Raw genomic sequence first — 18,344 nt, forward strand, 5'->3', positions numbered from 1 at the left:
TAGGAATTCAGTCATTTTTATAATGTTTGACTGGTGATAGTAGCAAAGAAAATATATGCGATGTATACTGCAATAACATGGAAAAACATGTTAAAAATTGTTTTTCTTTTCTGTTGTTGATGTATATTTGTCTATGTCTTGACTGATAATTTAATAAAGGTGTTTAAAAAAAGAATTCTTGGCATTTCATTCTGAGACTGAAAACCTCAAATGGAAAACAGAGAATTCTCTACACCGTCTCTCACACTGTGAGATATTTTTTCCACAATGTGCAGTGTGCAGAGTTGACCTGTAGTATGCTACAGGCAAAGGGTTAGTTTCTTTTCTTTTTTTTTTTTGAAATAAGTTTTACTGAAAGCATTTCCTAAAGATACAATTATTAACAAAAAAAAAATCATATTTTTGATGGAATAGATAAAAACAAAAACATTGATATAAAAGATCAACATTAAGGCAATAAACTATGTACACAGATGTTCACTTTGTTATAGACAAAATAAGTTAAAACAAGTTAATAAAAACTGATTAATATCTTTCTGTTATTGATTTAGTTCAATTATATTAATTCATTGATTATAAACTGCTGTATTCCTAGAAGATCTAGCTTTGATTGTCATTGATTCTAGTTTGGATACTTCTAGGAGAAGATCTTTAAAGTTTGGAAAAGAGGGAATTCGTGATGATTTCCAATTTCTTGTAACTTCTTTCCTGGCTATGGACAGTACAGACCAAAGAAGTGTATATTTACTAAGCTTTACACAAGGTTGGACAGGATTATTAAATAAAACTAACAATTTAGTAAGTAAACAGTTATCAGTGAATAATGCTTGGAGGAAAGAATTGATATCTTCCCAGAATTTTTTCATATGTAACAATCATAGAAGATATGGGCCCAATCAGCATTCTGTACCTTCATACATCTCCAACAAAGAATATTTTCTTTATACATCTTATTTATGTTATGTGGAGTAATGAAAGATCTATTCAAAAATCTCCAGGTAAATATTCTCCATTTAGGTGAAGTAGTTTTACTTGCTGAGTGAAGAAAATTCAATTTATCATTATCTGAGGGGTTACACTTATTAATGTCAGAGAAGTATTTCCAATAATTGTCTGGGATTATATCTAAATCTGTTTTAATAGTTTTATATATATATATATATATATATATATATATATATATATGACAGGCTAATTTTAATCTAGTTATTTTGTTAAGTAAAAGCAATAAAGTACTGAATACATTTGGGAATTAATTTTTTAGCTGAAGAAGGTATTAAATCAAATTTCTTTTTCATATAATTTCTAGCTTCTTGTAATTCAAGCCATAAAGAATAGTCAAAGTCATTTTCTTCCAACAAAGTATTGATGGATTGCAATTCATTGTTTTTTTTAAATCTGATGCCAATAAATAAGATGTTTTTGTTCAAATATTGACATTTTATGAAAATTAGTAGTGAAGATAACCCCCTGTGTATATGCTATGGGGAAAATAAGGAATAACTCACTTTCATATGATTGAAAAATAATGTTAATGTAGTGAAATAAAATTGTGTGTGGGACTAAGAGAAAAACATTCCTTCAAATTCCATATGAATATGTTAATTACTAGATTTAATTTAAAGAGGTTATTATTATTATTTAAAATTTGTGATGAAGACAGAATAAAGTCCTTCAAGTCTCCTATTTACTATCTATAAGGTACAAAATAGTTTTAATAACTGAGGAAATTGAATATAATTCCAAATTCGGCAATGCAATATCACCATTATTTCAGCTGTACATATATGTTAAAGAGATTCCAGGTTTAATTGGGAACCAAAGAAATGTTTTAATCATAGTGTTAAACTTTTTAATTATTGTATAAGGGAGAGGAATAGAAATAGATTGTACTATGTCTAGAATTTTTGGTAGAAGTATCATTTTCATAACTGATAATTTCTTCTCTATTGAAAATTTTATTTTAGACAATTTCTGTATTAGAAATTATATATTTCTGTTAAACTATCGAAGTTTAGTTTTTGAATTTCTTTTATATTTCTGGCAATAGTTATACCTAAATATTTTATTTGCTGGGATTGTGGTATATATTTTTCAAATTCCTTTTGAATATTGCATTTATTTGAGCCAGTTAAAAATATTTGTGTTTTGTTGTGGTTAAATTCTAGACCTGAGTTTTTTTGAAAATAATTTATATCATTAAATAATTCTTGAATTGTTGGATTTTTACCACCAGAGTAATCAAAATGTCATCTGCAAACATCTGATTCTTTCAAGATTTATTACAACTCATTTTAAAACCTTTAATATTACTATGTTCTCTGATCAAATTTGCCCAAGGCTCCATAACTAAAGTAAATAAAAGAGGGGATAAAGGGCAGCCTTGTTTAGTTCCTCTAGTAATATGTATGGACTGTGATATATTAGAACCAATTTTAACATATGCAAGAGAGCCTGAATATAACTGGGTGATAAGATTTATAAAATTATTTGAAAACCTAAATTCCTGTAGAAGAATGAAAAGGTAGTCCCAACTGACTGTGTCAAAGGCACAATTTATATCTAAGCTAGCTATAGTTAGGTTATTTTTTTAGGTATTTAGTTGATTCAGTTAAGGTTATTATTCTTTTAATGTTATCATAAGCTGTTCTATTTATTATGAAACATGCTTGGCTTCATCCACTAGGTTGGAAGAAATTTTTAATCCTATTTGCATATACGGACATAAACATTTTATAGTCCGTGTTTAATAACGATATAGGTCTATATGAATTACACTTTGCAGGGTCTTTATCTGATTTTAAAATGGGAGAAATTAATGTATATTTCCATGATGGAGGGATAGTATTATCAATTTGTATGGTATTTAAAACTGAAAGTAACAATGTAATAGCTTCATTTGGTAGAATTTTGTAGATTTCTGGAATAATACCATCATTAGCTGATGCTTTGTTTTGTTCTTGGATGTCTTTTAATGTAATTTGTCTATACACAAACTTAGTTTGTTCTTCTGTTAATCTCTTTATAGAGTGTTTATTAACAAAAGATTGAACATCTTTCTTTAGATTTATTGGTGCAGAAGACTGGTTTAATTTAAGGAAAAATTCTCTAAGTTCAATTAATATGTTACTTATGTCAGATACCTTTTTTTCTTTTGAGGTGAATATATTTCTTTAATGCAATTAAATTTGTTTAATCTTTTAACTTTGTTGGCTAAAATATTCAAAGATCTAGGATTTATTGAAAAGTTAAACTTAATTTTTTTTCTAGACTAATCATAGTTTTATGGTTTAAAATCTCACAATATTTCTTATTTAAAGATTTTAATTCATCTAGTTTGGATTTTTCATATTGATTTTTTGATAACTCAAGGTTCAAAATATCTAGTTTAGTTTGTATCTATTTTAAATCTTTATCCTACAAAAAAAGTCTTTTTTTTATACCAATCTGTTATTCTGCCAAATAGATATGCCTTCATTGCATCCCAGACAAAAAATTCAGGTGTATTAGTGTTGAAATTAAATTCTAAGAAACTATGAACTTCTTCTAGTATGAAGGTGTTAAAATCTTTTAATTTACTGATGTATGCTGGCATCCATTTTATCTGAAAATTGGCACATGTATAAACATATATATCAAAGGTTATTGAACTGTGGTCTGAAAAGGGACATGTAATAACTTTTACATTACTTAAAGAATCTGTTAAACTGTTAGAGATAAAAACTCTGTCTATTCTTGAGAATGTATTGTGTCTGTGTGAAAAGAATGTATATAATAAAGATTTAGGGTCACCATAATTATTAATATCCTTTAGTAAGAAGGAATTTGAAAATTCTTTTAGTAATCTGGCTGAGCCCGAAACTCTTCTCTTACCATTAGAAGTAGAGTCTGAACTATCAAAAATGCAGTTAAAATCACCAGCTAATATAATATTGCCTTTAGAAAATTGGGTAATATGATCTATATGTTGTTGTGCTGAGCTCTTTACAAGGGCAGGAATCCAGTACATGTTAATTAGAGTAAAAATTAAGTTATTGAATTCTATGACAATATAGGCTACCATACCTTTATTATCTTTGTATGAGTTTATTATTTTAGGTAGTGGTAATTTATTATTCCAGAGTATTGCAACGGGTCTATATCAGAACACCGAAAGTTCATTCTTTTGAATGTTCTTACATCGACCTCTAGTCAGCGAACGCTGAAAATAGCGAAATGACAGATAACCAAATTTTCTCCTAGGGAAAGAATTCAGTTGTCTGTTTCTGTCGTTTCGCTATTTTCAGTGCTGTGGTGGAAAGTTATGGGTCGGGTTCAGGTAAGTGTGCAATTGGGCATGGGTTAGGTGAGTTAGGGTTAGGGCGCGAGGGAGGTATGTGTGTGACTGTGTGGACATGAGGGTTAGGGTGGGTTAGGTGAGTTAGGGTTAGGGCGCGGGTGAGGTGAATGTGTGATAGGGATGGACCTTAGGGTTAGGGTTTGGGTTAAGCTAAGTGGATAGTTAGTGGTGTTTGTACAGTTTAGTGTAGGGATAGCTGTAAGATTTTGGGTGTATGTGTGTGGACTGCTGTTTGTTTGGTGTGCTTGTGTTGTGTGTATGTGTTTAGGAACAGCAAATTTCTTCCCTAGGAAAAAAATCACTGTTCTGAATGTTCGATGTTGTCAGCATTCGGTGATTAGGGGTTGATGTAAGAACATTTGAAAGAATGAACTTTTGGTGTTCTGATATAGACCCTATTGCAACACCTCTTTTTCTGAGTGCGCTCAGAACTAGTGAGTAATGAAAAAGATTTAGATTCTAATTTGGAAACATCACCCTCAATCAAATGAGTTTCTTGAAAAAGATTAAGTGTGAGTTATTTAACTGGAGATACTGGTTTAAAGACTTTCTCTTATTGGGGTTATTTAATCCATTTATGTTAAGGGAAATACACTGTAAAGCTACCGTGTCTTATGAGTATTAGGGTGTAACAAATACTGATTAATACTTTTAATGAACTTTGATCTGCGAGATGACATTAGAATAATGTAGGGAATACAGCAATAGATAAAAAAAATTAAATTAAGATTATATGAATAATATTCTACTATACTTGTTTTAGTGAACGTCAAAAAAGAATATTAACAAAAAGTAAGTACAGAATCTTCTAACATTAACATCATCTAAACCCAACCTGGAGTTATAAAGTCCTAATTTAAGTGACATTAATCACCCAAATTAACAGACCAACTAGCATCATATTTCTATCAAGCTCCACCTAGGTATGATCTATTATATAATTAAAAACATGGCTTGTAAATAATAATGTCTGTAATATGCAAAAGGAGAACTCAACATATAGTCATTAAAACTCTAGAGTTATAACATGTACTAATACAATAAGCCTACACTGCTTTAAAAGTCACTATAATCAACTCACTACAAAACGTGCTTCACTTGACATATAGAAAAGTATATCATGATTGTTAGCAAACATGTAAAAAGGTAATTGTAAAAATAAATGTAACTAGGTTTCCATTTGTTTCTTAAGTTGTCTTTTTATAACCCAAAACTATATCAAACTATTCATTAATGAGAAATAATGCAATATTATAGTGGATATAATATATGTAGCTAAGCTAAAAAGCTAACTAAAGTAAGAGAATTAGTTAAACATATAATCTAAAACAGAATATAAATAACACTTCACAAACCGTCAACTGAAGCTATACCCACGTTTAAATATATAGCAGAGGAACAACAAGACTATTTTTCCATTCTTTTTTTCCTTCCCCTCCTCATCAATATGCATGCACATATATAAAAATACATGCATACATATAGACAGATATACAGTTAAAATGAATCTAACCTGCTTAACTTATGAACTCTAAGCATATTACAAAAGTTGCAACAAAGTAGATGTCATCAATTCCACTAGTCATTAAAGCATGTCATGTCATTAATACATATCAGGAGAACATGAAAAGTAACATGTGTAAATAATATTGCTTTAAAGTAATTTGAAGTTACACATTAGACAAAATGAATCCTTGTTTCATAAACTAATCTCTAGTAATGTGTAAGCACTGTTTAAATAATCTGCTATATAAGTATTTTACATCTACGAACTTCATAACACTAGTATATCTATACGCATTTTGTTATAATGAATAACATAGCTGAATTTGTTTTACTTTAAATCAGCCCCTTTCTACCCACCAAATAAAATACTACATCAGTTACTTCCTGTATTAGAGTGACGTGTATCTTGCAGACATCAAGTCCTTATAAGAGGATTTGCAAAGATTTTACCTTATTGGAGGGGGCAAGTCAATGTACATCTTGTTGTTTAGTCCAAGGATAAGAAGGATATAGCTCCTACCATTTAAAAGGGATCATCGGGCTAAAGGTGACGTCATGCTACTAATTGGAATAGTTCAAAGATGCATGAGCCGATATCTCCGAACTGTAATTGTTTCAAACAGCTTCAAGTTTTCAGCGGGAAATTGTAGGTAGAAGAGACAACATCTGAGGATTTCAACTGTCTCGAGAGCCTCTCGCCTCCAGCAGCTCTCCAAAGCCTTTTTTCTTTAATCTAAGGCATTGAAGGGAGAGAAAAGAGAGAAAAAAAAAAGGGAGAGAGAAAAGGGAAAAGAAACAACGTTTGGAACTACTGTGCCTCCAAGTCCGCTATAAGCCTAAAGCCACCAATGAGCAGGGCTAAACCAAACCAATACAGCAACACACAAAGAGACATCCAAAGATATCATTAACCCCAAGCAAACAACAATAAAAACAACAATATTATCATAACAAAAAGAAAGAATATGCTTCCCAGTACTACAAATAAACATACACACTCAATTACTTTTCGAATACTGGCAAAGGCTCTTGCCTCCCCCATAGTGCCTTTTTTAGGCAAGGCTCAAAAGACAAACCCACCTCCATAGACAACACAAAAAAAAAAAACTAAGGGTAATGCTACTCAATGCCAGAAGTCTAAACCTCAAGATGCACACACTCGTATAGAGAATATCGATATCTGTGCAGTAACAGAAATCTGGTTCAAGGCTCCCGAGAGCACCCCAGCACTAACAGGTTATACTTCATACCATGCTTTTCAGCCCCAAAACTCGGACCAAACCACAAAAGGAGGGGGAGTATCCATATTTATCAAAGATACCCACACTTCCAGGTTAGTGGCACTGCACGAAGCATCAGAGACCATCGATGTGCCACTAACAGTGGGCAAAACTGCCTTTCAGTTTGTAGCCTGCTACAGACCACCCTCCCAAACACAGGAACCCCACTCGGCTTTCCTGAGAACACTGGAGAATATGAAGGTCTCTCCAAACACCATTATATTGGGTGACTTCAACTACCCAAACATTGATTGGGAAAACTACTCAAGCCCAAACACCCTCGCCCAACGGTTCCTAGAATTTATAAACTCAAATGCTATGGAACAACTAGTCACCATTCCCACAAGAGGGGAAAACATATTGGATCTGGTCATCACCAACATGGGGTCTCTATGTTCCACACCAGAGGTATACCCCTCATTGATAAGATCAGACCATAAACTAATCTCACTGGACATCCATATTCCGTCCCTACCTCCAACCAAGTAAACCACGGTGAAGAACTTCTCAAAAGCAAACTTCACACTTCTCAAAACTGAGGTGGAATCCTTCAAAGCCCCTGGGCCAGTGGAAAATACAGACCAAAATGCAGAATCCTTTACAAAAGCATTCTATGGACACCTACAGGAATGCATGGAGCATGCTATCCCAAATAAAACCAAGACTCACTCCTCCAAAGGCAGGATACCTGTCTTGTTGACCCCAGCCATAAATAAGCTATACAACAGAAGGAGAAAGCTACTACATGATAGAGCAAAATCCCAAAAAGGGAAGGCATCTCTGATCAGTACCAGCAAGAAACCACGATCCCTCATAAAATCATCTAAGGCCAGCTTCGAAAGAAAAATTGCACAAGACACTAAAGATAATCACAAGGCCTTCTTTGGTTATGTCAGGAACCTGGGAGGCAACTCCCAGATATGCTCTGAGTTAGTGCAAAATGACAAAAAATACACTGAACCCACAGACATTACCAACATCCTGGCAGAAAGGTTCAGTGCAAACTTCTCCCCCCCCTTCTCCCCCAAAAGAGCAAATGTCTGTCCCAAAAGAGTGTAGCCTTCCTGAGATCACAGATGCACAGGTGAGAGTTGCCCTCTCCAAAGCAAAAAACACAGCATCAATGGGACCAGACAGTGTCCCGGGCTACGTCTTACATGAGCTCCAAGAAGAACTAAACCCTCATATAAAGTCACTGTTCAATCTCAGCCTTACTATAGAATATGTACCCAAGGAATGGCGTACAGCAACAGTGGTCCCGCTCCACAAAGGTGGTGCCACAACGGACCACAGAAACTATCGCCTTGTAAGCCTGACTAGCCTGGTCTGTAAAGCTATGGAGTGTGTCATCATGAAAATCATAAACAAAGACATTGGAAACCTCCAGACACTGGATCCTGTTAAGGGCAGATCTTGCCTCTTGAACCTGGTCGACTTCTTTGAAACAGTTACCAAAGCCATAGATGAAGGGAAGGTAGTCCACACAGCCTACCTGGACCTCACAAAAGCCTTTGACACAATATCCCACTTGGGCATCATAAATAAGCTCACCAGCTTAAATATCAACCCCTATGTCACAAGATGGGTTGCAAACTGGCTCAGGGATAGAACCCACATGGTCAGAATAGCAGGTGCCATGTCAGACTCTAAACCAGTTACAAGTGGCATCCCACAAGGCTCAGTCCTGGGACCTCTCTTGTTCGGTATATATTTCTCCGAGGTACAGGCTAACGCGGGTGGACTATGGCTGACCAAGTTCGCAGATGACTGCAAACTGGGTGCCATAATCGACTCTCTGGCTGACACAAGCATCCTCCAAAAGGGTCTCATAGAGACAGATAACTGGTGCCAGAGCCATGGCCTAAAGCTAAATGCCAGAAAGTGCATAGTCATCCCCTTTGGGAAAAACAAAGTGCCCACAAATTACCACATAGGTGGTAATCCATTAAGTACGGAAGAAGTAATTAGGGACTTGGGGACCCAAGTAGATAACAATCTCTCCTTTGACAATCATGTTGCCAAAGTGGTTAGAAAGACCTTCTATATAGCCCACCTTATTAGGAAAGGGTTCACATCTAGATCAAGAGAGGTCATTGTGCCCCTCTACTCATCACTTATCAGGCCCCTAATTGAATACAATGCTCCATTTGGGATGTACCTTACCCAACACCTGCAGCAACTGGAAAGACCCCAAAAGTACCTCACCAAGAGGATCAAGGGACTCAAACAGATGCCCTATGCAGTTCAGCTAAAGAAACTCCAGCTCTACTCAGTTGAGTACTGCCTACTGAGAGTCGAGCTGTGTCTGATGTATAAAGCCAAGTCCAACCCAAAATTAATGGACATGCTTCACCTCAGGAAATCCAAATCTCTTAGAGCTACATGCTCCAGGGACTTGAACCTCAGCACAGAAATAAATAGGACATGCTGAAGGGACAGATTCATAATCCAGAGGCTCCCCTCACTCTGGAACAAAATCCCAATCCATGTTAGACAGAGCCCCTCACTGACCCTCTTCAAGAGAAATCTTGACAAGTGGATGGGAGATCGTAAGTTTACCTCTGGGATCTCTTCTGTGTCCCTGCTTGACAGAGGTACAGTAAACTAACCTTAAAAGGGCTACCTTCTGTGACCTACTATACAGAGGCACAGTCAACTATTCTAAAAGGGTGGCGAAAGCCAAACACACTCTGGCTAGGCTTATAAATGCCCTAGGGCAGATAGCCTAGTATCAACCTATGAACCTATGAACTGAAGCAGGCAATCAAGTAAAGACACGGCAGTAAGACAACAGAAAAAAAATCATCAACAGTGTATCTGTCACACAATTCCCACAGCCATTCAGAGAAACATAAGTAAAACTATAATCAAAAGGGCATAGAGACTATGGGAAGAACAAACTCAAAACTATTAGTACATGCACTAGTTTAACAAATAAAAGGGAAAAGACAGCAAAAGGAACGCTTAGTATACAGTTATATCAGTATATAGCTACTTAGTATCAGTGAAAGAAAACAAAATTAAACTAGTGCATTCATTGTAGTCAAAACATATGTAAGCTAGAGACAATAAAGAGATTTTTTCCTTTAGTATATAATGTAAGTTTATATAGGATATAGACTATATGAATTTATAGAAACAACTAAGGCTAAAAAAACTAAATACTGTTAATAAAGTTATAGAATAATACAAGATGCTAATAGCTAATATAAATCAATGGAAACACAAGCTAAAATCACAACACAATAAAGAATATAATAAAAAAAACCAAGAAAACCAAAAAACTACTAAAAATCAGCAAGAATATAATACTCACCTGTTGAACCATTTTCATTTTCCTTGACTACTGGGTCACAACAAAAATCATTTGTGAGAAAAAAAATAAAGGAATATAAATTCCTTGTTGCGGTAAATTATTTTTTGAGCTTCTTCTTGCGTTCTTTTGTTTTCCAGGTGCTATTTTCAGCAATTATCTTAAGGCTTGAACTAGCCCAATCCATTTTGTCTATTTTTTCCAGTATTTTGTTAGATTTTATATGTCTGATAGCTGTATCTAGTTCCTCAAATACCTTCGGACCATCTTGAAGGAAGATTCTCAACCTTGCAGGGAAAAGCAGGTGAGACTTTATTTGTGCTTTTTTAAGTTCTTTAAGTAATGGTAAAAATTGTTTCCTTTTAGTTATAACAGAAGTAGAGTAGTCATTATCAAAACGTATGGTGCTATCTTTGTATTTGATAGGTGACATAGACCAAGCAGTTTTCAAAACTGTTTTTTTATCATGAGTTGATAGAAATTTAACTATGACTGATTTTGAGGAGTTACTTTTGGTAGTTTTGGATGTAGATAAGGACCTGTGGGCTCCAAAACAAAGTGCTTCAGGTAGCAGTAAAATTTCTGGAATCCATATTACATATATATACTCCATATTATTTTAGGTTCATAGGTTCATACTAGGCTATCTGCCCTAGGGCATTTATAAGCCTAGCCACAGTGTGTTTGGCTTTCGCCACCCATTTTAAATTAATTTTGCTATGCCTTTTTTTGAGGTTAGTATAGTGTGCCTCTGTCTAACAGTGACACAGAAGTGATAGCCGGGGTAAACCTACGATCTCCCATCCACTCATCAAGATTCCTCTTGAAGAGAGTCAATGTGGGACTCTGCCTAACCTGGACTGGGATTTTATTCCAGAGTGAAGGGAGCCTCTGGGTTATGAATCTGTCCCTCCAGCATGTCCTATTTATTTCAGTGCTGAGGTTCAAGTCTCTCGAGCGCGTAGCTCGATGGGATTTGGATTTTCTGAGGTGCAGCATGTCCATTAATTTCGGGTTGGACATGACTTTATACGTCAGACACAGATCGCCTCTGAGCAGGCGGTATGCCACTGAGTAGATCTGGAGTTTCTTTAACCGGGCAGCATATGGCATCTGTTTGAGCCCTTTGATCCTCTTGGTGAGGTACTTTTGGGGTCTTTCCAGTTGGTGCAGGTGTCTGGTAAGGTACATCCCAAAAGGGGCATTGTACTCAATTATGGGCCTGATGAGGGATGAGTAAAGAGGTACGATGACCTCCCCTGATCTAGATGTGAATCCCTTCATGATTAGGTGGGTATATAAAATGTTTTTCTAACCACTTTGGCCACGTGGTTGTCAAATGAGAGATTGCTATCAACTTGGGTCCCCAGGTCCCTAATGACTTCTTCTGTACTTAATGGATTACCACCTATGTGGTAATTTGTGGGCACTTTGTTTTTGCCTAAGGGATGACTATACACTTTTTGGCGTTTAGCTTGAGGCCATGGCTCTGGCACCAGCTGTCTGTTTCTATGAGGCCCTTTTGGAGGATGCTTGTGTCGGCTGGAGAGTCGATTATGGCGCCCAGTTTGCAGTCATCTGCGAACTTGGTCAGCCACAGTCCTTACGTGTTGGCCTGTACTGCCGAGAAATATATACCGAACAAGAGAGGTCCCAGGACTGAGCCTTGTGGGATGCCACTTGTAACTGGTTTGGAGTCTGACATGGCTCCAGCAATTCTAACCATGTGGGTTCTGTCCTTGAGCCAGTTTGCAACCCATCTAGTGACATAGGGGTTTATATTTAAGCTGGTGAGCTTATCTATAATGCCCGAGTGGGGTATTGTATCGAAGGCTTTTGCGAGGTCCAGGTACGCTGTGTGGACCACCTTCCCCTCGTCAATGGCCTTGGTGACTGCTTCAAAGAAATCGACCAGGCTTAAGAGGCAGGATCTGCCCTTAACAAAGCCAAACTGGGTAGGATCCAGTGTCTGTAGGTCCCCAATATCTTTATTTATGAGGTCCATGATGATCCTTTCCATAGCTTTGCAGACCAAGCTAGTCAGGCTTATGGGGCAATAGTTTCCAGGATCCGTTGAGGCACCACCTTTGTGGAGAGGGACCACTGTTGCTGTACGCCACTCTTTGGGTACATATCCTGTAGTAAGGCTAAGATTGAACAGTAGTTTTATGTTTGGGTTTAGCTCTTCTTGGAGTTCATGTAGGACGCAGCCTGGGACACCATCTGGTCCCATTGATGCTGTGTTTTTTGCTTTGGAGAGGGCGGCTCTTACCTGAACATCTGAGATGTCAGGGGGGCAGCACTCTGTTGGGATAGATATTTGCCCTTTTGGTGGGAGAGGGGAGAAGTTTGCACTGAACCTGTCAGCTAGGATGTTGGCAATGTCTGTGGGCTCGGTGTATTTTTTGTCATTTTGGACTAATTCTGAGCATATCTGGGAATTCCCACCCAGGTTCCTAACATAACTAAAGAAAGCCTTGTGATTATCCTTAGTGTCCTGTGCAATTTTTCTCTCAAAGCTGGCCTTAGACGATTTTATGAGTGCCCATAGTTTTTTGCTAATACTGATCAGAGATGCCTTCCCTTTTGGGATTTTGCTCTATCATGTAGTAGCTTCCTCCTTCTGTTGTATAGTTTGTTTATGGCTGGGGTCCACCAGACAGGACATCTGCCTTTGGAGGATTGGGTCTTGGTTTTATTTGGGATTGCATGATCCATGCATTCCTGAAGGTGTTCATAGAATGCGTTTATAAAGGATTCTGCGGTCTGGGCCATATTTTCCACAGGCCCGGGGGCTTTGAAGGATTTCGCTTCGGTTTTGAGGCATGTGAAATTTGCTTTAGAGAAGTTTTTCACTGTGGTTTTCTGGGCAGGGGTGGGGTCGGGATGTGAATATCCAGTGAGATTAGTTTATGGTCTGATCTTACCAGTGAGGGATACACTTCTGGTCTGGAGCATAGTGTCCCCATGTTGGTGATGATCAGGTCCAGTATGTTTTCCCCTCTTGTGGGAGTGGTAACAAGTTGTTCCATAGCATTTGAGTTTATAAATTCTAGGAACCTTTGGGCTAGGGTGATGGAGCTAGAGTAATGCTCCCAGTCTATGTTTGGGTAGTTGAAGTCGCCCAATATAATGGTGTTTGGAGAGACCTTCATATTTTCCAGTATTCTCAGGAAGGCTGGATTGTCTGGTAACCCAAAGATTCTGATGTTATTTCTTCGAGATCTATTTTCTAGATCATCTATTTTTGATTGAATCAGGGTATTTTGCTTTAGAAGAAATTCTAAGTTATGTTCATTTTGTTGTATTCTACTATCCATGTCATTTAGAGATGTTTCAATACCAGTAATTTGTTTCTTCTGCTGCTTAAGATCTTGATGTAAAGTCTCCATTTGGTGAGAAGTATTTCCTTTAAAAGCATCAATCTTCATGTCCATTTTGTCAATTTTTGTTGATAGTTCCTGAATAGTGGCTAAAAGATTTTGAAACTTTTTTTTTTATTGCTGAGTCCTGATGAGAGGATTTTGTGAGGCTCATGTTGGTATCAAATGCCAGAAGCTAGTCTCTTAATTTTTGACAGGAAAAATTAAAAAAAAATTAAAACTATTATAATACTAACTTACTAGGCTATTAGAAGAAACCAAATATATAAAAAAAATATTTTTTAGTTAGTTAAAATAAAAAATTTCTGTCACAAAAGATATGATAAGGCAGAGCTTCAAGAAAGTGCTGCTACTCAAGGCTCATCCTTGGCCACTCCCCCAAAGGGTTAGTTTCTGAAAAACACTCAAGACAAAATGTTACAATTGAAATGACTGCCTTTTATTACATTATTATGTTTGCAGCCCTAAGAAGTATAGCTTTAATTACGAACACATGTAAATGGCATCACATGATGTTTAAAAATCAAGACAATCTAATGTTCACACGTTCATCCTTTTGCACATGTACCCCTCTTCTACCTACTCATATGGTTAGTACTGTAAATGCTGATATAAGCAACAGTACTGCAAAACAACCTCCTTTGATTAAGTTGTGATGGAAATGGGATAATTTTCTCGGTTCACCTTCCAAGTTAATCAAAGAATAGTTCTATAGAAAGAACAGTCTCCGTTCAAAATTGTGAGGTTATTTTCCTTGTACACAAAAGCAAATAACACTGGTACCTTCATAAACTCTGATGGAAGGCGTCCATTTGGTAGTATAATTCCTTCAGCATTCATCTGGATAAAAAATCCACGGGTAGTACTGAAGCTTGTTTTCATCGGTAAATTATACTTTTCACCTAACTGTGTTATCATGCCTACAAATAGTGAAAACGTATTAACTGAAAATGTAAATTTTTCTTGAGCATTACATAAATACATTACAAAGTTTTACTATTAATAATCAAAAACTGTAGAAGTTAATGTTGATCAATGCTTGCAATTTAATACAGGGCGGTTTACTTATATTTTTGTGCTGTAATTCAAAAATAAAATCTTACTAGTCAAAATAATCTGAACACACTATGCAGACGTATAGACAATTATAAATGGGCTGGGTTACTCATAAACATTGAATGCACTTGTAGGCAAGTATTGTGCCAAGTGTTGATTATATGCAATCCGGACATTGGGGCACTCCATAAAGGGGAATTGAACTAATTCCAGATTGTGCACTGTCACAGTTATACAAACGTGCTGCAGAGGTAGACCACTCAGAATGCAGCAGAAATGTCCTGAAAGGATGGAAGACTCAATCTGCCAATGTCTATACTGGGAGCAACTGGAAAAGTTCAGTGGTGTTAGTAAACATACCATAGCAGTAGGTGTTTGAATAAATCACTGTTGCAGAACCATACAGTTATATTGGATATATATCCTGCTAAGGATCATATGTCTGGCCAATGCAGGAAAGCTTCTGAGCAACTTCCTCATGCACGGTAAATGTAAATGTAATGGAAATCCAAGGAAATCTGAGGCTGTGCTCGAATAAATTCAGACAAAATTCTTGCCCCACTAAATAAGGGAGCATGAGAAATAAGCAACCAAACATGTTCTCAAATTGGACGCTTATGTACTAGTAGAAAAGAAGGATAAGGGAAAAGAAACCCCACCCTGGCCAAAAAGTTTCCCCAAAAGATAGGACAAAAAAATTGAGATAAGAGGCCAGGAGGGAGAGCTGCATTACTGCAACAATGATTTATTTGAACATCTACTGTTATGGTAAGTTTACTTACAGAACTGTACTACATTCATCATTAGATAACAATTGCAGTACCATATACCTATATGTGATGACTGTCAAACCCTAGATAACAAGAGAGGAGTCTTGAAGGTAAGAGCCTATGAACCCCTGAAGAATGGATCTAGCAAGTCCTGCTCTGGTTATATTAAAAGGATCAGTCTTGTAATATTTTGTGAAGGAGTGTACAGATGACAAAGTAGCTGCCTCTAAAATGGATCTAAATTTCATCCCTTTCCAAAATGCCTTAGAAGTAGTCATGGCTCTGGTACAGTGAGCTTTAGCCTTCTGAGGAAGGGATTTACCATGGTGAGAATAACAGAAATGGAAAAGGATAACCATTAGGAAATTGTCTGTTTTGACACTGGTAGTCTTTTTCGTCTTTCCATCAAAAGAAATGAAGAGCAGGTCTGAAGTTCTGAAGTCTTCTGTTCTGCCAATGTAGTATATGAGTTGTTGGTTGACATTCATGGTATGCAGGATTCTTTCTCCCCTGTTTTTAGGTTCAAGAAAGAACATGGGGAGATGAATGCACTGATTTAAAGTAAATTTTGAAACCAATTTTGTCATAAAAGAATGGTTAGTTACTCTGTCCCTATAAAAAAGAGGAATAGCTGGTTCACCACCAAAGCCTGCAACTCAGGTACTTGTCTATAGGCTCATAGGTAAGTACTAGGCTATCTGCCCCTGCAAGCCATTTTAAGCTTAGCTGATTTCTCCTTAAAGGTTTGATTCAAACTCTGTACCTTGTGTATGTGAGGTAAACACTTTAACCACTATGCCAGCCCCCAAAGTCAAAGTTAGCACAGTGAATAAAACCATTTTCTAAGTTAGGAATTTCAAATTAGCCTGATGAGCTGGCTTTCAAAAATTGTTTAATTTGGAATAAAGAAGAAATGGGGTAAACTAAAGGCAGATATGTAGAAATGGCCGAAAGGTGAGTTTTCATAGAAGAGTAAGAAAGGCCTGCATTGAGCAATCCACACAGACAATGTAAAATCAGAGGAGCTTCTCTGCTTTGTTTGGGTCCTGGTTCATCTTCTTGGGGCACCAACTAGAAAATAACTTCCATTTAGGATTTTCTAGTGGTCAGTTTTCCAGCCACATTTAGTGCCTACTGCATATTCTTAGAGAAAGGTGTCTTTATGGGATCAAATTTCTATCATCCAAGAGTCAGATGTAAATATTACAGGTTGGGGCGGTTCAGTGATCCCCACCACTGGACCAGTAATCAAGGAGCCTCACTCCAGACCACTGGCACCGGTGGGGGATGTACACTGGGAGGATAACATGTACACACACAGTATTGCCAGATACAGCTCTCTTCATCAAATGCAATTTCCCTTAAGAGCACACAGAGACCACAGTCAGTCCGGGGCTGGTTTCTCCCTCTTTCTGCAGATCCCCCAATAAGAGTCCCCACTGGCACAGCTATAGACTTGAGATCTCAGTTGAGTGGCCAAGTCAAGACTTTCAGCAGCCACTTTGTCCAACCAGTGCTTCATGTCCCTGCCCAATTCACTGACACACACACACACACACACACACACACACACACACACACACACACACACACACACACACACACACACACACACACACTCTGAGGTTTGATTTACACACACACATACGCACACCTGTGAAAGTCTGGCACAGGTTTAGTAGCTATGCCCCCTCTTGTCCAATCTCTAAGGTAGTTAACACTGCCACCAGCCAACTCCTTATCAGATACTTTAAGGCTCTTAACAAAGGGTGTCTAATCTTACTGTGTAATATAAATATTAATATGAATGGTAGTTTGACCAACAGCAAGGCTATTAGGAGTGGCCCACACAGTATCACCAAATACATATGCAATTACTCTTAAAACTTAAATATCTCTACACAGATTAGCCACAATGAAAGGTTTAAATACATTTAATAATAAGTACTAAAAGAACAAGACAATACTAAATATATATTTACAGTAATGTCAGAGTTCAAAACCACAGGAAATATTTAAAACATCATTGCAGGATAGTCTCAAATGAATAAAGAAAAATATCTAAACTAAGCTTCACTATATTCCTGACTGAATATAGGAGAATTACTATAATCTAAAACTTACTTACTGTAGAGAAAGGCGTATGTTGTGGTGAATGGCTCTTTTCAAGTCCAAGACAGAATACAGAATGCACTGTCTCACTAAGAGACTTCCGAAATTAATATCTCAATTATTACTGCTGGGACAGCTTTCAGAATGACAATTTCTCATCTGACTCTATCCCAGGTGAAATCCCCACTGCTAGATCCTAGCAGTATTTAGCATCTACCTGTGAAAATACATAGACCTCGGATCTTTGACAGATGCTGGAAGTCATAAAACAATTACATTTCTTCATGTTTTGTTTTCAAAACTAGTAATTACTTCACTCTGAAGACAATACAGAAAGCTTCTCAGCACAGACATTATGTCTCTGGCCTAGCCTATAAAATAATTTAATTTCAGTTATTTTTCTGAAGTTAACCTCCTGTATTCCAGTTTCCACTATTAAAATATATACATTTAAACAGTTACAATAGTGCATGTACATTTTTGTTCTTTTCCAGTATGGCACACTGTGGTTACATTTTAAGCACAAGCACTTTATAAAATGCCTTTTTAACACATGTCTATACAGACCAGTTTGGTATACACATG

At 36.7% G+C, this 18,344-nt stretch overlaps 1 protein-coding gene across 1 annotated transcript in view; it reads right to left on the reverse strand.

Moving 5' to 3' along the window:
• MSH4 (mutS homolog 4) overlaps window positions 1-18,344 on the reverse strand; it is a 1,456,061-nt gene that overhangs the window by 1,264,128 nt on the left and 173,589 nt on the right. The window contains exon 4 of the mRNA XM_044086833.1: window positions 14,605-14,741. Within this exon, the coding sequence (XP_043942768.1) occupies window positions 14,605-14,741 (137 nt within the window). The remainder of the gene's footprint in view (window positions 1-14,604; window positions 14,742-18,344) is intronic.

Source organism: Protopterus annectens, chromosome 10.part0 (genome assembly GCF_019279795.1).
Source record: "Protopterus annectens isolate FY-2018-M chromosome 10.part0, PAN1.0, whole genome shotgun sequence".
NCBI lineage: Eukaryota > Metazoa > Chordata > Ceratodontiformes > Protopteridae > Protopterus > Protopterus annectens.